This window comes from Pezoporus occidentalis, unplaced genomic scaffold (genome assembly GCF_034315485.1).
Source record: "Pezoporus occidentalis ecotype Australia unplaced genomic scaffold, CSIRO_AGI_Poc_V1 ctg1, whole genome shotgun sequence".
Lineage (NCBI taxonomy): Eukaryota > Metazoa > Chordata > Aves > Psittaciformes > Psittacidae > Pezoporus > Pezoporus occidentalis.
The window spans coordinates 15,446,295-15,467,326 of NW_026912778.1; the positions used below are offsets into that span (position 1 = coordinate 15,446,295).

At 41.7% G+C, this 21,032-nt stretch overlaps 1 protein-coding gene across 6 annotated transcripts in view; it reads left to right on the forward strand.

The window, feature by feature from the left end:
• The window catches only part of DLC1 (DLC1 Rho GTPase activating protein), a 228,767-nt gene that overhangs the window by 182,306 nt on the left and 25,429 nt on the right, over positions 1-21,032 (forward strand). For 3 of the 6 annotated variants that reach the window (XM_062641474.1, XM_062641550.1, XM_062641625.1), the window contains one exon: positions 20,074-20,145. In XM_062641474.1, the coding sequence (XP_062497458.1) occupies positions 20,074-20,145 (72 nt within the window). Of the gene's footprint in view, positions 1-6,845; positions 6,973-7,082; positions 7,228-20,073; positions 20,146-21,032 lie in introns of those variants that run through there. The other 3 variants (XM_062641711.1, XM_062641866.1, XM_062641777.1) reach the window with 3 other exon arrangements.

Genomic DNA, 21,032 nt, shown 5'->3' on the forward strand with positions numbered 1-21,032 from the left:
ATGTGTCTTTGTTTTTAAAACATGCAAGCTCCTATTAACTTGTCCATCACATCTACGCATTGTAATCATGTTCACAAATAATATCATACAGTACTGACTCTCTGTAACACGCTGGCATGAAAAGAGAAATGTAGCATGGAGGAGGAAGCATTTTTCAGCTAACCTGGCTATCCATTTGGAATTCATAATCCTAAATTTTAGAGTGATGAATGAACACCCCAACAATTCTGTTACTCCTTCTAATCCACGTCAGGTCTTGAATCTGTTGATGAAGGCCAAACAGCCACTTCTTTCTGCTTGACCCTCTCCCCTTGCTATTCCTGGCTCTCATTCAAGTCAGGATCACATTTATCTGGATAATATACACCTAATAAATCTTCTCCAGCTCAGTTTGCTCTTGCTGGCAAGACAGCTAGCTTCCCCCTCCACTTCTCTTGTCTTTCCTCAGACATCATTATGGGTGTTGACACTCCGGTAAGTTACTTAAGGTGTCCTTCAGTAACCATCTGTATGTACACATCTCCCAGTAAAACCCAAGGTTTTACCGCTGCTGTAAGATGTTTTTCAGTTAAAATAAGCAAGAGCATGGGCATGGACTGTGAAAGAAGCAGTCAAACTGTCAACCTGCAAGAGGATTTTTAATAGGGACAGTATCAGCATAAGATCATACAGCACTTTCTACAGTACATCTCAAGGGCTTTGTGAAAGAGGCACATATTATTCTCCCTATTTTATCTAGGGAAAAATGAAGTATAAGAGAGGGAATGAATAGACCAAAGCTACCCAGTAAGTTAAAGCAGGACAAGACTGCAGATAGATGTGTTGACTCTCAGTCTAGTGTGCTCTCAGAACAGGACTAACAATAATTATGAATCTAGCCTGACTTACACCAGGCTTGATTTTGTTCACTGGGTTTATTAACACATGCTTTCCTTCTTCCCTGTCTCTGCACCTCCGTATTAACTCTCCATGCTACAGTATCAAGCTAGTACCTCCCCTGATGAATGCTGAGGTGAAATTAGCTATCACAGTGTATGTGTTCCAGTTGCCATAGTTATCATGCTTTATTAAGTCATGGGCTTAAAATTATTTCCTGAGTCCTGGAGATTCCCTAAGGCTAAAACAGCAGCGGTCTTTCACATAATGGGTCAACTGGTCCAGGTGGATGCATGTGCTTATTTCCTCAAGAGGAAATAAGTTTAATGAATATAGAGTTCATTTAGCTAAAAAGCCTTGGATCTCACAAGATGGAAGATGGAAGTACGAAAAAAATCTGTTATTGAAAGGATTTTTTTCACTGTTCATATTATTTTTACTTACTATAACAAAATGAAGAAAAAAAACCAAACCAAGCCAAAACAAAACAAAACTCCTTTCTTTCCTTCCCTTCTACTTTACCCTTTTAACCCCAGCTGGGCACTGCATGGCTGACACAGTCTGTCCCAGGCTGTCATGCTGGAAAGTCTAGCATCTCATGTGTATTATAACAACACAGCTGCTTCATAAACCAATTTTTAAATGCTGTTTTGACATGTTTAAGACACCAGTCTTTCAGTTTCCATCTACTTTTGTGAGCAACTTGCATCCTGCATCTTGTTTTAATGAAGGTTACTGCTGTCTCCCTGTGAAAGATGACCTTTTCATCATATTGGAGGTCATGCATGAACACAGAATGAGGTTTAGGAAAAAAAAAAAAACAAAACATCTTACCATTGGCATGCCTTGGAAACTGGTGATTTTGAAGGTGGAAGGTAAAATCTATTTGCTTAAAAATGAAGACAGACGAGCTGGTTGATTTAGCATTGATATAACTGCTCTAACTAGAACACAGACTGAAAACAAGAACATTGGTCTGAAAAAAACACTTTCTTTCCCAAGCAACAAAAAGCTGAGATAGATACCCTGCTTCTATTATACATCATCATCAACTTGCTCATCTTTTGATCATTGTGTAATATATATTTTGAGTAAAAGCATCCTTTGTGCTCTTCATTGCACACTGTGACTTGTAAGTGCAGAGGAAGAGAAGCAGGGGTGTGAATCTGGCCACCACTACTGTCTTTCAAATGACCCACAAGGAGAGGAGAGAGACCAGGGATGACTGCTGGTGCCATGGAGCTCTGCAGTCCCACCATCGCGAAGGCAGCTACTGCAGCTGAACCTAAGGATGATGCCTTGGCAGAGGCAAACCTTTGTTGCAGCTTTCTCTAGTGGTGTGTGTTAGAGTCAGTCACCTGTGACCTACACAGACATTAGGTCTTGCTAACGTGACCACTTTCACTACATACATGCAAAGGTTTGGGGTAATTTCAGGTTCAGATTCCTTGTGGTGAAGCAGTAATTGATTATGGATGCTTTTTTACTTATTCGGTAATAGAACAGTATTCAAATTTTTAAAGTTTAAGGAAGAAGGATTTCTATGTATCACAAGCTATATATTTGCTCCAGATCATCTCTGAGCCTTCATCAGTCACTAGAAATTCTAACTACCCTCCTCTAGCACTTCTTCTAAATAAAGTTCACCCAAATCTGCTTTCCCTACTTTCTTGAAAGTTAAATTCAGTTGGTTATTTTTCCAAGGGTGAATCACTTCTTTTAATGTGAAAATGTGCTTTAATTGAAGGGAAAGCAGACCCATTAACAGCAGAAAATTCTGCAGCCTTGTCCTGGTTTCAGCACATTTCAAAAAATAAACCATCACCAGCAACAGAATCTCAAATATTATATGGAATTTATATATATATATTATATGGAATATTATATATACCCTACATCTTCACCAATTTCTATAAACCAGTGGTATTCTGTGTAAGCCAAGGAGCTGACCCTCTGCGATTACAATGGAATGAAAATACTTGTTTCCTTTCCTTCTCCTATTTCAGTTTATCTGCATTTATATTTTACCAAATTGAGTCTTCGTCACACTATATAATCAACTTTTATTTCTTAAGCTTTAGTGCACCCCTACAACAGAGTCTTTCTTAAGTAGAGTTTGAACATGGTAATTTCATTTTCAGCCTGAACTGTTGAACTGTGTTTGAGGGCATTCAAAAGCAGACAAAAACATAAAGCTCACTGATCCCTTCTTTTAAAATAGTCAGTTATATGGACCACAAAGAATGAGGCAAGGTTAATTTTCCTTATTTTTTACTGTTAAGAAACGACTAAAGAAAATAAATGAAAAAACATCAGTGATGAAATACAAGTAAGAGTCTCCTATACATGACAAGCCGGTAAAATTTCTAATCCTGTTTATTTCTAAAGGAAGATTACTAGAGCAGAAAGCCCACCAATTACAAGCAGTAGAGCAGAACCTGTATTTATTCACTATAACAACTTCACTATGTATTTTGTTAAAAAGCACTTTGGAAAGATGCTTTCTTTCATTTTGTGATTCTCTAGTAGGTGAAACAATAGTTTTCCTTCTCTGAAAGAAAGGCGCTTATCTCTGAGAAGTGATAGTGCAAACACTCTTCATCAAGAGGCCTGACCAATTACAGACTCCTTTAAATAATTACTTCAGTAAAGTCAAGTGCTAGAGAATGCAAACTTCATTATTTCGCTGACAATGGTTGGAACATGATGGTCCTTTGGACTGTGGAAATACTACACACAAATACCCCAGCTGACAAGGAATCCAAGCCTAGAGCCAGAGGCCTGGAAACTCGGCCTGAAACTGCTCTATAATCTATCATGCTGTTGCTAAGAGGATAGTAATACTAGCGTTTAGAACTGCAATCACGTGTCAGACAATCCTGTGTTTGTACCAGCAGGTCAGTTGACTAATTACAAATTGGGACTTCTCTGTGTACTGCACTATTTGAGAAAAAGGATGACAAGGGTACAGTTAACCATTAAGGCATTTGGGCCTGGGAGGGAAAACAGAGGACAATCAAGTCCTTCTTATTAGATGCTGTCCTACGAATCACTCCCTTACGCAGTTACAACAGAAGGATAATTCACCTTTTAAAGTGAATAATTGTGCTTGTCAGGCAATCCTTTACAATTACTTTGCCATCCAGCCAGAGCTCATTGATTGCATTAAGGATAACAGTGCTCCACAGAAACAATGCTCTTACGCAGGCTGCTTCTAAAATCCTGTCTCTGTCAGGCAGCAGCCTGCTCTTTCAATAGCCACAGAGATAAAGAAATGAAAATATTAAAGGCCAAAGCTCTACTCATTTCACAACACTCTTTAAAGCTGCATGAGTGATTAGGGTGGTTGTAGCCTGCTAAACACCCATGCCTCAGGTGGAATGCTCCTCTGAGCACGTTTTACAGAGAATGCGAGACTGGTGCCTTTTTTTTCAGCTCCAAAATTACGCCTGCTTAAGCAGCCCTATAGAATTCCAAGTTAAAATGCAAGCCAGAGAGACTGCATGTCTTCAAGGGTTGATAACAAACTAGACTCAAAGCCTTTTTCTTTCAGATTACCAGCAAGAATCTAATCCAGGTCAGTGATAATCCTCCAGCATCTATTTAGCAATGATCCCAGCAGACAGATTGCTCCATCACAGAAGTCACTGGTTCTGACATTGCTGAGGGAATCCACAAAGACTGAACCAGGATAGAGATTCCTCCTTCACTGTGGGAGCTGATTAGCTTTGCAAGTAGAACAGGAGAGCTGAACTACAGTACAAACAGTGTTTTATCATCAGCATCATCATCCATTTGCTATTTTACAGAGTGGTAGAGGTGAGAATGATAATCCTTCATTTAAATACTGAGAGGATCCCACCTTCTGTGTCTGGATTGTATTTGTCAAGTATTCACCAATCTCATCACTCACCCCCTTCAGAATCTTCAAACAAAACTCTTTGATTGCAAATTCTTGTTTTGCATCGATCACATAACCTTCTCACTTTGGATTTTACTTCACTGCTGCACGTATCTCCTCCTCTCATTCTTAGCTTTTTTCAGTTGCCCTTCATGCTGCCAAGTCCTCCAACCCTCCCCATTTTTTTTTTTTCTGCACAGTAAAAGTCCATTCTCTTCTTCTTCAAAAGCTTTCCTGTGGGTCCTATAAAAAAGCTTCCTATACAGAGGTGCAGGCTTGGTCCAGGAAGCAGCCTAGGCAGTCTGTGTTTACAATAAACCCTGCTTTTTCACCAAGGGTATTAACTTGACACACAGTGGTCTTTTGGTTCCAGTGTTATCACTGTGATGGAAACACTGCAGTACCGGCATGCTTTCCTACTTGTTCTGGATAATTTTTTTTCCTTCTATATTTTTCCTTTTTCTTTTTTTTTTTTCCTCTTCCTTTTAAGGATGCTTATTGGAGAAAACATTTCTCTGTTTTCCAGAATGCAGGCTCTGAAAATCGCACACAATATGCAAGCAGCATTTCCCATCTCTTGTCGTGACTATTCTGTCAATTCCTAGTCTACCAACTGCATAAAATTATGGACAATGCAGACAGAAAGAGATTACCTTGTCTGTTCAACAGCTGGGGCAGAGTGTTTGTCTGTCTTCCCTGTGTTAGAGTTAAGAATTCACATTTTAAGGGCCTGACCCCCCTATCTTGTAAATATATATCCTGGTGCCTCACAAGAAGCATTCAAAAATGCAGGTAAATGTGGCTATGCCAAAAGGAGCTGGAGTGAGTTTAGATATGAAGGGGTAATTGATTAAGTGGGTAACATATATTAAGTCAAGCTTGAAGATATAGTGCAGTTCCATCCTCTTGTAGGCTATTAAAGTAAATTAATGACCTGGAGCTGCGGAGGGGTTTCCAGAAACAACACTGTAATAGCCAACTGGACACAGCTTGCAGGTTCTAGAAGGGAGAGATGTTTATTCTTCAGCAAATTGCCTGCTCAGGCACCACACTCCATATACTCTATATCTGACAGATCATAGGGCAGAAATGACAACTGAATCTTAGAATAACATCAATGAGTATAAAATACGATGCTAGCTTGGAAGAAAATGAACCAATCATAATCTTTGATGGGTCCCAGGTATTTTCAGAATTTCACAGTACTCTTTTCCATGATGATAGTTTGGCAGCTTGTCAAAAGTAGCTGTTTTGTGCCATTTAAAGCCCTGAATATGAGCAACAACCAAGAAATAAGAATTTGAACAATCTTTACAAAATATACAGGAGAGTAAAAGGAAGTGACTTCCAGGCAGAGAGCCATGAATCCAGGCTATGCTTTACTATCTGCAAACCATGCCTATGGCTGTGCTGGGTCCCAATAGGGAGAGTACTTGTTGGTTTCATTTCGGTCCAGACTGAGGCTTTAACGGTGTGCAGAGACGTTCAGTGTTTAACAGTACTCTCGGACTCCCACGGGGGGAGACACCAGCATCCTCTAGTCACCCTTTAGGCTGAAGGCTCAGCATCCTCTGTGCCTGGGGCTGCCCAGGACTCTCCAGCCCTCCCAATTTATAGCGCCAAGGAGCCAGCCTGCCTTCTCTATTAGCACTCTTCTGTGTGTTTCCTGGAAAAAGCATTTAGAGCTTCGCCAACTGCTTCTTGTGCACATCACTATCACCTAAAAAGCCACCGCGATAGCTGATGGCCATTAAAAATGACAAAGGAGCAAAGAGGATGGGAGCCATTAAACTATCTTTGATCCCATTGCCTTTGGTTTGTGAAGTTCCCCTTGACCCGCCTAGACATGCAACAACAAGGGGAGCGCGGAGGGGCGTGTGTGCGCCCCTTTCTGTTTGCTTTTGCGGGTCGTGACCAGGTAAATCCTTGCGCTGGCTGCCCCGGCCAATGTCGTCCCCTGCGCGGAGAACTGGGCGCGCACCAGAGCGAGCCGCGCGGTGCGGTGCGGCGGGGCGGACCCTGGGGGCGGGGGCTCCCGAAGGGGCCGGGCCGCCGCCCTGCCCCTCTCTGTTCCTCGGTGCCGGGTGTCAGTTGTGAGCTGCCGCCGGGCAGGCAGGCGAGCAGGCGGGGTGAGGCAGCCCGGCACGCAGCCCCGCGGAGGTACCGCGGCAGGCGAGACACCATGATCCTCACACGTAAGCTCGGGGCTCGCGCCCCTGCCCGTTGAGGGGGGTTGGCAGCTGCGCGCCCGGGGGCGCAGGCTCGGTGCACCGGGAGGTGCTTCGGGAGCAGAGCGGTGGGATGGGGGTCCCCGGAGGGGCAGAGCTGGTCGGGGCGCGGGCGGGCTTCCCGCAGTGCGGGGAGTGGTGCGTTCCCAGGCGCGGTTCGCTCTGCCGGCCCATCCGTGTTCGCGGGGTTGAAGGCGCCCGTCGGGGCGGGAGCAGCCCCAGGTGGGGCAGGATCGCCGCGGGAGCCCGGAGTGATTCTCATCTCTGGGAAACGCGGGCCGGAAGGGTTAACCGCGGAGGTGCCGCGGGCGCGGAGCGGCTCGCGGGATGCCTCCTCTCTCTGTGGAGGGCACCGTGGCCCATGTCTCCAGTCTCTTCTCTTTGGGTGGTGTGTCCTGTCCGTCCGCAGCCCTCCCGCCCGCCTTCTTTTTTCCGGGTGTCCTTGCGAGACGGGAGCCCTCGAGTTTGCTTTGAAGTTCTTCGTAATTAGCCCGGTGGCTCCCCCCGTGCGGCGGTGGCGGCCAGCCCTGATGTCACCCCGGGGCTTTGATCCCTGTGGAGCAGCAGCACGTCCTGCCAGCTCCCCTTCTGCGACCTTCTCCAGGCAAACCGAACACCGACGATGCTGTTTTCCAGTCGGGCAGTTTTACGTTCCGTATCGCTCTCCCCTTCTTTGCAAACCGCCACCGATGACTGACTTCCACTGTAGCTGTGAAGTTGTTGATCGATGCGTTGCCATTAGACTGATGAGATCTATTGCCAGTCAGAGGCACTTACTATTGGTGCAGCTGCTCTTTTTTTTTCCTTTGTTTCTTTTTTTTTTTTTCCCTTCATCCGCCTCTTCACTTTGGGAAAATGAGAGCGCTGAAGAAATAACAGACTCTGCACTATGTATTTAACTAGGTCACAAAGTGCTGCCTGATGTGTCATAGTACTTAACACATGTGAAAGACGGGAATGGCCCTTTATCTTAGCCATCCAGTATAGATACTTTTATATTTTTACAGGAGTAAATGTGATCTGTTTCAATTGCCCTGTCCTGATCAAGAAATTTCCAGCAGCAAATCAGTATCAATGCTGTGAGTTAGATTATACTTTAAGGCTGTTTGTAAGTGGATTTAAGATAATAGCAGATTTCATACGAGCCTCTGAGTATGAATCTACCAACAGTTCAGTGCCAAACTGATTAAGCATGTCTGGCAGCCAGGCTGTTGCTGGCTGACAGCACATGGAGTTGGTGTGGAATTGGACACATCTGTTAATTCCACAGCTGTAGCCTTTTATCTTGTCTTCCAGGTATCCTTACTGATGTCCTGTAGGCATCTTAATCTACATCTACAGTAGAAGCAGCAAAGAAGAGAAAGGCTGAGGTGGCCAGGAAGTGTGATCAGTGTCTCTTGAGCAAATGGTTTTGGGTTACTACTTTAGTTTGCCTGTGAGATCCTGATTAGGGCTGAGATTCTTCAACTATGGAACATAGTATATGCAAAAGAAGATGTAGATGTGGTTTTGAGAAGATTCTTTTCATCTGTAAGTTCAGAGAAATCAAAGCATTTGGAGCAACCTTTTGTAACCTCCAGGACTTCCTGATCTCTTTATCTTCTTTTAAAATAACTTGCTTTGCTAATTGATTTTTTTTTTTTTTCAATCAGAAGGAAGTGCATTATTTTAAACAGAAGAATTTTAAAAGGATTTAAAAGATTATTTTAAACACCATGGAGCTACTGTTAAATTTCATTGTTAAACAGTAGTTAAAAGCAAGAATATGTCTTTTCATGTTTTTATTTGGCTTTTAAATCTCTCAATAGATTCAGTCCAGCATTTTTAAGTCTTGAGTCAGGGTCTTTCCAGACAGCTCTGCAACTGCCCTTGCTGGGCCAGAGAGGAATACTGATGCTAGTCATGGAAACTCACAAGTACCCTTTGTGTTTTGCTTCAGGTGGGTGCAGGAAAAAGGTACTGCAGTTGTCCTCATGCACTAATCTCGAGTGTTTACATTAGGATTCCTAGAAGAAGGAGATGAGAGGTGACTTGATTTTTCTTTCTGGTTCTTCTAATTCATTACATTCTAGGCAATGGTTTGTTTGAGGCATGTGAATTTATGAGCTCTGCAAATATTTAGAGATGCAGATTGAATGATAAGTTTTTTTCTGGTCAGAATACCACAGTATGTTATGTCTGGGCTTCTTGAGAGGTTCAGGCTTCTTTTCCAATTCCCCTCTGACTGGAGCTGTGCTGTTGGCTTCAGCATAAACACAACTGCAGCCTTGTCTGGTTAAAAGGAGATGGAGGAAGAGAACACATGTGTTTAACAGGATGGTCCTGTACTATAAACAAGTGCTTTTCATGCTTAACTATCCTTCCTAGCAACAGGAAGAAGGAAATGAGGCTATGCAAAAGGACCCTGACACATTTCAGACAATGCCAGACCCACCCTAGCATTCATACAGTATAGCCAGAAGACTTGGGGAAATAAAAATAACTTCAGATGTTTCCCCTTCCTTCTTGTGCATATTACAGAAATATAGCAACTGAATGATCTGCAGTTCACAGAAAACTTGCTGGCTTGATCTCCACTAAGTAAAGATATGATGCTCCTATATAATTTATATATCTTCATTGGGTGTTCTGCTTACAGTCTGATCCTCAGTATTCCAGGGCAAATGAATTACAAAACACCATATCCTCTTTAGTGATGTAGTGAGTGTAGATATCCCACAGGTTTTGTAATTTTAGCAATTCCAGGTGTATTTGTTGCTTGTAGCTATGCTATCAGTAATTCTGACTGGTGCAGGGTATCAGGATTGCCTTTTGTATTTTTCATTTCCAAAGTTTTTTTCCAAGTTTTTTTTTTACTTTTTATTTTCACTTCTATTTCCCCCTGCCCCTTCCCCTGTTTTAAGGATAAAACAAAGTCTGTTTTCCAGCGGTGATGAAAATGTCTTATGAAAGGGGTGCAGGATTATGCTGTGATTTGAGCTTTCTGGTTCTTTTCACTGGACACTGATTCTGCCATACTTGCTGACACTGAGTACAATGCTATCCTGCACAGCATACCTTTGGAATCAGTAGGTCTGTTAGCATAATACACCGTTGATATAACTGGTAGAAGTAAAGTCAAGAATGACTCAACTGCCTAGCTTTAATTCACTTGAGTTTCATTATCTGGAAGTTACAGGTAATACTACTTACATTTCTGAAGTACTTTGGCTTCTTTAGAAGAGCATGATAAGCATTATTATTTGTTAGGATTAATATTTTGTCAAATACTGTCTAGTATTTGTTTCCCTTGGGAAAGACTGTGCTAGATGAGATCGGATCAGGAAAAAATAGTATCCGGTCTCTCTTCTAATGAAGACAGAATATGATGACTCATTTATTGCTGATGGGGATATTTTTTTTTAAGTCCAAAATGGTGTAAAATTCCTGAAACTTGGTTTAAAACATATTTATTTTATATTTGTCTAAATCTCTTTATTCAAATGCTCATCTCAGTCTGTGCAAAGAATGCTTCCTCGGGGGATGCATGAAAGATGTTTGCTGAAGCCACGGTTTGACCTTCCCAGACCTATTCTTGTCATCTACTGAAGATGAGGATTAAGAAAAATACGCCCCCCCTCCATTCTTGCATTTTGGAGATGTTCTTTCTGTGACCCTGTGGACCCACAGAACTGGATGCTCTGCTGGCCGCCTTTCCCCTCTGCTCTCCATATGTGTCTCTGAGAACAGATTTCTTGTGCGTTACAAGAAACTTTCCAATGTAAAGCTCCATGATTTGTTCTAACTTCCCTTCTTTCCATACATAGTCTCTGCTTTCCTTTGCAGTGCTACCATGGCTCTGTGGTATCTAGACCATTCTCTCAAGGTGTGACCATTAGATCGAGTACTGAGAAAAACATTTTCAAGTGTGAAATATCACAGACAGAGTACTGGAAATAGAAAGTTCATAGTAATATTTGCTTTGGGACAATCCAGATTCCTGTCTTTAATTCTGATTTAGGGAAAGAGACATTCAGCTGGGAGACTACCAGCTTTATGCTGGGCTGTTTCAATGTAATGGTATTTTGTAGTGTTGTATCATCCACACAGGGTGTGGTTTATTAGGTGCCAGTAACTGAAGGCACTAAATGGTTATGACGCAAAGGTAGACTCTCTTACATGTAATTCTCCCTATGTGTGTGAATGGTTTTAAGGTTGAGGCATAACAAACTAGAAGTAACTGTATAAAATCTACTTTCTTCTGTATGAACCATTGAGACAGCTCATGTAATCGCTTACATAATTATTGTTTCCCAGATCTGAACAGGTAGACCAGACTTTGGGCATTTTTAGAGGAAGTATATCTGCCACGCAGGATCTGCTCACTTTTGCTTCCCTCTGGAACTCTATGAACCTTTGATTTGAGCTTTGCATGCAGTATGCAAGACACAGCGGTTACAGACAGGGTACAATGGGACAATATTGATGCTGGGCTTGGGAGTAGCAATGGTTAATGTTTGCCCTTCAGTATGTTCTTAAGATTCATTCTAAGCAAGTAATTTCTGAGAGAAGGTTAAAGTCATCTTCTGATCCCCAGTCTGTGGAGGAGGATTCATTTCTCACTCTGGAATCTGTCAACATGACCTCCTTCAGAGGATTTGACTAACTGCTTTCTTTGCCCCAAATAATCCTCCTCCAAGACCACCCTGTGTTAATCAGGCCAGATAAATAACCCACGTGCCTAATTATTTCTTGTTTTTTTTAAAGTCTCTTGACATCTTGTTCCTCTTCATCTGTGAAACTTCTTAAAAACAAATGGGAGACGGCCATATTTAATTTGTAAAAAGAAAACTTCTTGGGCAGGAAAACTGCTATATGAAGCTTCAGTTTTCTGTTTAAACAAAGTTAGTTTTTAACTTTAGATTGCGTTTTTTAAATTCCTTTCTTAATCCTCGTGTATATGCTCAAATGCAAAAAAAAAAAAAAAACCAAACCCATTTAGGAATAAATTATCCAGATTTGCTGTGTAAACCAGGAATTGTGATGGTTCTTTTGTGTTCTAGAACATGCTTTCCCAAAGTCTTTGGAACAACTTAGGAAGTAATGCAGCTAACTTTGGGCAGTTAGAAGCATATTTAATAGTGTGAAAATAAGCAGTAATTGCAGTCCAGTACAGAGCGTACAGGGAAAGTGCTTGACAGAGACACGGGGAACATCCTTTGTTCCAGTACCCTTGTACTGAATCCTGAAGTGGTGCTGATTTGATGCATTTTTGGAGTGTTAACAATTGTTCCAAGTCCTTTTGACAGAGGGGAGGACCACTTGCCAGCCAGGGCATGCTTGGGGTGCTGGTGGTTGTGCTCTCTCTGCCCTCCTGCCATCAGGCACTGGTCCTTCCTTGTGCTCTTACGAAAACCTAGGCTGCTTCTGGTGTTTGGGAAGGGGCTTACAACACAACTGGGCTTACTGAAATCAGAAGTCTCATTTAAAATAGTTTTTGGGTAAAAATAATGAGAACTGTGAATCTGATCCCCTTTATTCCTGGAAAAGATTATTCTTCGGATTTAGAGAGCCATGGATCCATGTTGGGAAAGGCTTAATTCCTCTGAAAATCATGGAGGCTCCCATTGATTTCAGCAAGTGTTGGCTCAATCCCTAACAATTTTACGTATTTTCAACAAATGCTGTTTCTCACGTTAAGTTTTGAGCTGAAGAACTTTTGAAGTGATTTTGGTATGCTGAAGTCTGTGAAAAGGAGATCCGAGTTAATTAGATTTTGGTTCACAAAAGCGGTATTGTGTTTCCTGTGCTAGCCAAGAGGATTGGTGAGCAATTGAAACTACTATATTGTGTAACCTAGTACAGTTGGTATGGAGAGAAAACACATACAGTCAACATACACCTATGTGGATATTTTGGAAACCAGTCACATATATTTTATTTTCTGGTTCTGGTGTCCTCAACATAAAAAGGACCTGGAACTGTTGGAACAAGTTCAGAGGAGGGCCACGAGGATGATCAGGGGACAGGAGCACCTCCTGTATGAAGACAGGCTGAGGAAGTTGGGGCTGTTGAGCTTGGAGAAGAGAAGGCTGCGTGGAGAACTCATAGCAGCCTTCCAGTATCTGAAGGGGGCCTATAAGGATGCTGAGGAGGGACTCTTCATTAGGGACTGTAGTGATAGGACAAGGGGTAATGGGTTAAAACTCAAACAGAGGAAGTTTAGATTGGACATAAGGAGGAAGTTCTTTCCTGTTAGGGTGGTGAGGCACTGGAATGGGTTGCCCAGGGAGGCTGTGAATGCTCCATCCCTGGCAGTGTTCAAGACCAGGTTGGACAAGGCCTTGGGTGATACGGTTTAGCGTGAGATGTCCCTGCCCATGGCAGGGGGGGTTGGAACTTGATGATCTTAAGGTCCTTTCCAACCCAAACTATTCTATGATTCTATGATTTATTTATTTATTTTGCTTTCATCATTAAGGGAATAAACAAACCTAAAACCCCATCAGTAGAACTAAGCCGTTTGCTCTTTCAGAGAGTTCTGCTGGCAAAAAAATGGTGTTTAAGCTTCCTGATTTTTTCAGAAAAAATACCAATATATGATCTTAAACATCTGTTTCCTTACTACTTCTTCATCTGTTCCCACACAAATTCCAAACATACTCTGTTTCTTCTCCCAGCGTCCTGTGGTTTATGCATACCATCGGCAGCATAGTTGCTGTCTTGCTGCAAGGCTCCACAATTTGGAAAAGCCAATTCCATGTTTAACCCAAAGCCAGCAGGAACACACAGAGAGTGTTTCTTCGGTCATCACCATACAGTTGAGAAATATTTGAGTTAGATTCCCCTCCACCACCTCTTTCTAGGCTATTTATGACTAGAAAGCAGTATATATATTTGGTGTCATATATGCTTTATTTCAAGAACTTGCGGCTTTTTCCTCCAGAAAGCTTTTTTTGTAAGAAATACTTTCTTAGAATTGTGCGTGCATTCCTATCAGCTTCATTAACTGTTGAGGCACGCAACGTTAAGTGGAGATCACAGCATGCATCGTTTGACTAGGAAGGTAAATTAAAGCACCGTGAAATACAGGAGCACACCAGAAGGCAGCTGCTGTTGCAAAATGAAAGTTGCACTTTAAAGGTGAAAGGAGAAAAGAGACCCTCTGAGAAAGGTTGTTAGTTTTCACTTCCAAATCTGCAAGCTTGTCATCAGTTCAAAAGCCATACTTATTGGACTCAATGGTTCTTCCAGAAATGAATCCTTTGTGGGCTGAATTTCTCAGACTAATCTTTTAGGGTAGTTGTGTAAGATTAGATTGTTCTTTTAGAATAAGAAGATTCCAAACATGTTAGAAATTTGTCAGGAGCTTTTAAAGGGATTTTCAGAATTCTCTATCTTTTAGTGGTTGAGCATTTATTGACAAACATATCAAGTTTCAGTGTTTGAGGGCATTATCCTTATAAAATGCTGTTCTTCATTAATTCCAGTATTGCTTTCTGTAGTCCTTGCTACATGCTGCTTTCTTGATAGGTGTGGAGCTCTAAGTTAATGATACTGCTTGAGGAATATTTACTATATAAGTTTGAGTAAAAACAGACCTATGAGAAGGAATTTAATTATTTTCAAGCTGCAGTCGCATATCTTCAAAGTGAAAACCATCTGAGGCCATGGACACATAGCAGGCTAACTCCTAGGAAGTCATCCTGTCCCAACTTTAAAGGGCTGCAGGCATATGACATTGCACAGAACTGATTTATCATTTTCTGTGCCTGCCCTGCTCATTTGTAGACAGCTGCCATTGTGCAGTTTTTCCCCGGTTTGTCTCAGATTTCACATCCGTATTCATTTATCTGTAGACTGAGTGGTTGGATAGTGTGATCAAGTCTAGTGTGGGGACCACAATTCAGATGTCAGGGATGCAATTCAGGCACTTGGAAAAACGATTTCTTGTACTTGGGCAGCGGAATTTTATCCAGGAAAGCATATTTCTGGTATATACCACAGCTGGTCTTTAAAAGTATGATCCTGAATGATCTCAAGGTGCTTAATAGCTCAAGACAGTGTTTCAGAGTTGAACACAAATTTTGCAAAGCACCAGAAATTTCCAGGGGACACAATACCTAGGGACAGGCAATTTCTGATACAGACAGCAAAAGGGGATGAGCTCCTGAGCATGCAAGCCCTTTTTCAGCCATTACACTGGAGCATCAGTCCTGGATGGCAAAGTGTCCTCTTCGTGCTCCATCTGTGCCTTAGAAAATGTTCACGTAGTTTATGGAGTTCTATGCATTACAAGTGGGCTCATCTCTAGCATTCATGGTGAGAAATGACATTCTCTGCATTGCATAGAAGACACTTTCCTGCAAGCTAATTCAGGAAGATGATTTTGTATTTTTTTTTTCTTTTTCTCTTTTTTTCCCTGAAAAGGTCAAATAGTGAATTTCAGCTAGAATGACCTGGTCAAAAATTCGGACCAAAAAGAACCCCAAACAATTCAGTTAAGTATGGCATTGGAGTGGACCTTGAGCAAAGAAGCCCATTTTTGGCTGAAATTTGATTTTAACGGCTTTGATTTGACCAGTCTTGCTACAGATTTTTAGTCTGCTCTCTTAACAGAGCCAAAAGGTGAGGTGAGTACAAGTGATGTGTGGAAGTGCTAATATGGCTATAAAGGTGTCTCAGTTGAGGCAAGAGGAAACCATTTGCTTGGAAGAACAGTTCATATGATGTTTAGCACTTAGGTGAAAATGGAGTCAGTGCATGACTGCGCAGGGACATATCTGCTTTGCACCTTCTCCTGAAGACCCTGAAAGAGCTGGTGCTTAAGTTGCATGTTATTTCGTGGAAACAAAAGGAAAGGAAGAATGAAAGTAAATGATCTTGCTGCTTCTAGCTAGGCTGCTATTATTATTTTTTTCTGAGAGGACATTATTGCAGCATCACACTGGGGTTTTTTATTTCCTATAGGAAGGAAAGTGTCATCCAGCAAAAGACTATAGACATCTTAGAGTTTTCTCTTCTGCCACTGCAGTATCAAACAAGATGTGAATTGAGGTATTTTTGCCATGAGGTTTTTAAGTTTCAAACTTGCAAGACCAGAAACCAAGATTAACCAAAGTTAAACAAAACCAAAGTTTTCCATTTTCACTTACCAGTTTGGGGAAGAATTAGGTCCTCCTAACCCCCCAGGAAGTGGGCAAATAAGGACTAATGGTTCCCAGCCACACACAAAAGGAACTTCTACCCTTCACTTGAGCATGGAGGCCTGCTTTGTGAAGCAGACTAACAAATAAAGCTGTTTCCAATAAAAATTTCCTGTTTCCTCTTTAACACATTTGCCTGCTGTTTGCTTACATGACAACAAGAATAAAGACTACATTGTACTCATTTTGGGGGTTATTTTCTGGGGGTGGTTTTTTGTTGTTGTTGTGTTTGTTTTGTTTTACTCTCTAAGAGATTTTCTTGTGTATCTGGACATTTAGAAATAATAGAGCAATTTCTTTCTTGCTAGTGGTTCTTCTGTACAAGAACCTCCTGCTGCTGGGGGAGGGCGCAGGATGCACATCTGAAAAGCAGCACATACGTTTCTTGCCTGGAATGCATACTGAATTGTAGGTTATTGTAAAGGTTTTAACTGGCAAGTATGTTTGATTCAGAAAGGAAGTTGAACAGCAGGGAGGAGGGAGCATGACCAGTTTCTGGCCTGCAGCAACTTATATCAGCTCAGCTGCAAGTCCTTCAATGGAAAGATGCTTTCACAGTGGGAAATTGCTTTGCATATCATGTCAGCTTAGTTGGGGCTGAAGTAGGGATCCCCTAAAATGTGTTGGAAAGCAATGTGGAGTTCCTATGCAGGCTCCTCCCTGTGGCTCTCAGCTGTCCCCAACCGAGCTTGGCAGTGAGTTTGTAGCTCAGGTAATGATGTGTAACCTTTGTCCCCTGGGAGGCTGAGCAAAGGCTTCAGAGTTCCCTGTCCCTTCTAGAACATTCTAGAAGTAGTGGAAAAATCTGACTTCGGAAGCCCTGTTCTTCCCTTGCCCCTTGTTATCCTGGTTGCCGTTGATCCAGATGTTGCTGAGCTGGAAGAAAAGCTGGCATTTGGAAAGTGTGGGAATGAGCTTTGTCCTCTAGTTTACTTTGAATGTTTTGGCCAGAACTTCAGGTTTAACTAATGTATTTTATTCTCAAATGCAGATTCCAGAAGTTGTGCTAATGAACTTTTTACCTATAGAAGCTTTCAGCTGTTTAAGTTTGTATCTTTTATGTGAGGAAGCTTGTTCTGTGTACTCAGCTTTCTGTGTAGCCTATTCAGTGCACCCTGGGCGGGTTTCTTCCTCTGGCTATATTTTGGTCTGCCTGAATTTCATATACATACACAGTTGTGTTCATACTCTGGCTCCTCGGTAACCAGCCAGGTTGAGATGGAGAAGCTGGGTTGGAAACGACCCTTCTGTTCATGTGGTCACAGTGCATCAGTACAGACTAGGAGCCAATTGGTTGGCCAGTTGAACGAAAGGAGCTGCTTTTTCAGGTCGTACCTCTGCTCCATCACCTGCACCCCTGCCGTGTCCCTCTCTGACACACACTTTGGTGGATGGAGGTAACACAGAGCTCTGACTGCAGGGGACTTCCTGGCCCCTTCTCCAAGACAGCTCCCCAAGCCCCTTGCCCTTCCAAGGGCTTGCAACAGGAGCCAGAGGCTAGAGCCCTGGCTTTCCCAAAATGTTTGAGATAGGAATGGTGAAACTGCTGCTTTTAAACCCCCTGTACTGTCCTGTACCCTGCCCTAGGCATTTGCCTAGCCTAACTGATAAACAGGTGCACTGGTGTTCTGTTATTCCCTGCAGTTCTTGTGGCCAACCAGGAATAACTCAGGTTTTTCACTGCATAGGTGGACTTCTTGGGGGATTCTCGAGGGTATTCTGAGAGCAAATATGCTCGGAAAATCCCAAAGGCACCTGACACCTGGGTGCCCATAAAACACGAGTTCCGCATAACTTGCATGTATATTTGCAGAAAAGACACACAAAGCTTCTACAGAAAACCTTAAAAGAAGTCTGATAAATGCCTATTCATAATTTTCTAGCTCTAGAAGTACTTTGCAGGTCATACACCTGGGGTGCTCAGTAAAGGATCTGTGAACAAATATTTAAGCACATTTAAGAGTCCCTGTAGCAGTTAGGAATCTGATACTTTTTTTCAGTTGCACTACAAGCACCTATCTGCATTTTTAGGTAAATGCTGGTTATTGGGATTTGGTTGGGGTTTTTATTCCAGTTTTAAGTCAAGTAAAATTGTCATTCAGTCCAGACATTTCTGCAGGATGTGATCTGTAAGATTATGCATTTTATTTTAAGTAATCTTAAAAATTAATTGCAGATTTTTTTTTTTTTACTTTAGTATTTTCATTGCTTCTGAGATAGCAGTATTGTGTCATCTGCTCTTGCTTTAGCAGGACAAGTTTTAAATATATTTTAAATTCTTTTTTTTTCTTTATTAACTTTCCCATATTTTTCCTTAGGATACTGAATTTAAAGTACTACTTTAAACAAAACTTTACAATCACTTGCAATTGGAATTGAAGAATGCTCTTCCTTAATGAGTACCTAAGTCAATGAGTCTGTACGTGCTTGTTCTCATGTGGCCCCATAACCCAAAGGTGAAGCAAACACAAGTTACACAAATGCCTGCTTGTCCTGACTTCGGTGAGAGTGGATTTTTAGCTGTTTATTTATCTGGAATGTTGTGCTTTGGCTCACCTTAACCCCTTGGTTTGGGTATGTATCTTAGCAAAGTATTCTGCCAAGGCACAAATATTTTAACCCTGTTGTAGCAATTTGAAAAATTAGAGGGGGATTGCCATCATTTTGAGGTGGTAAAAGGTGCCTGCAGTTTCATCTGATTTTAATTGTGTGCCTGTATCTCCCTGGGAACATTTTGTAATGCGCCAAAATCTTGAGATGTTTTACTTGTGTTCAGCTGTTCACTGCTCTATATGCAGTAACTTGTATTACGGGCAATTCTGAGGAAAAAAAAAACCTTTGTGCATAGCTTCTGCAGCAGGTAGCTATAGGATCGTCTCCAAGTAGGTGGCAAAATTGTCTACTGAGTTGTACGTAAGGAAGCTTTTCTTTTCTGGTCCATCAAGAACAGTGAATATAATCAAAGCCAGATGAACTTTAAAGAGTTTCTGATTGCTCACTGTCTGACCAGCTCTAAGTAGGAAGCTAAATTCCCAGTAGCACTTACTGGTTTTTTAGAACAAAATTAACCCAGCCCATTTCCTGAACAATTAGAGAATATACTGTTGAACTTTTAGCTAATAAGATAACATATTCTGTATTTCTGCTTGTGTTAGGTAACAGATGATTTTGCGGACAATTTATTCACAGACTAATATAACCCATGTTGAGAATGTTTCCTTACTTTTGGTGTCATGTATATTTATGTGAATAATTTCAGCTTGCAGCATGCTGTTTTGGGCAGTGTGAGGGAAAGTTAGCTGAATTTCCTGTAATGTACCAAGTAACTCATAAATGTCTTGAAGACATCCAGTGAAACTAGGTTCATGTTGTAGTAAATGTGCACTCGAGTGAGCGGCAGTACAGCATGCCTGCTGTTCTTGGGCTTGCGTCTATTAGTGCCATCTACAAGACATTAAAGTGCACAGTATTACGAGCTTTACTAGGAATTTCTGTCAAGACAAAATAGTTGTGCCAGGAGAATCGTTAAGATTTGTTGACAAATGTTGCTCGTGTTGATTGTGGTGCTGGTTTCTCTAGCGTTAAGAGAATCTTTATGGAATAATCCATAACACCTGCAGTTTTCATCTGTGCCTGTTCCTCTGATTGTTAAAATGATGAGCTGTTGATAAATCACAAACGAACGCTAGCGACTTTCCAGAATCTAGGGTATGTTTGATCATGAGAAGAAAAGCAAACTGGACTAAGCAAACCTGTGTCTCAGTTCAAACTTTCTAAATACCTTTGTGCTTATTTTGTAACAGTAGTATTAGAAGTGGTAGAGAGGAAGCTTTTGCTTTGCAGATCACTAATCAGAGGGTGTCTTGTTTCTGTCCTCTTACAGAAATTGAGGCTAAGGAAGCTTGTGACTGGCTGCGGGCTGCCGGGTTCCCACAGTATGCACAGCTTTATGAAGGTAGGCACCTAAGCTTGCAGGTTGGTCAACCCTGTGTAATTTTTGGACAGTAAGTTGTAATATTCACCAATAAATGAGGTTTGGGCACTTAACTGAAGTGCCAGTATGTAAGATGACTTTAGGAATTGCACTGGTCTCTACTACCCACCACACACAGTGATCTACCAAACCCAGTGAGACCCTGAAGCACTCTTGGAGTTCTAAACTTCTTCCAAGTTTGTTTTATTCTGAATCTTCCATGTGTCCTTATAGCACGAATGTTATGTTAGCACCATGGTACATTCCCTGTAGTTAAAACACCAGTGAAGTATATTTTCATGAATGTAGTCATCCACTGCTACAAGTCCAGTCGTAGAGAAGAACAGAAGCTGTGGCCAGCTCCACTGGCCAGCTCTTCTAATGGAGCAGAGGTAGGAGATTCTGTATCTGCATGGATGCATCTGTACACCTCAGGATTCACAAGTCCTGTGTGTTTTTTCAGAACAGTTTGAGTTGGTGTGAGATACAGGCTCGCTATAAAGCAGGAAAAAGAACATACCATTGTTGCACAGATGTGCAGCAGTTCCTCAAAAAGAATGCTGCCTCCTGCACTCATCCTTCTGTGGGATTGATTCACTTTGTGTGTCCACTTTTACAATGGTTTTGCTCAATTAAAACTGGTATCTTCATTGTCTCTCTAACCTACTAGGAACTTGCAGTTTTGGCATACAGTTCTTACACTCTGATGCAGAATAACATGCAGAATTTTGTTTAAAGTGTGACATTCTTTTTATATATGTATGTTATTGTTCAGAAATTGCCACCACCACTTAAAATTACTTGCATTGTAGTGAAATTATTATACACCCGTTATCTGCCTCTTCTTTTTCATAAAACAAATTCCAGCT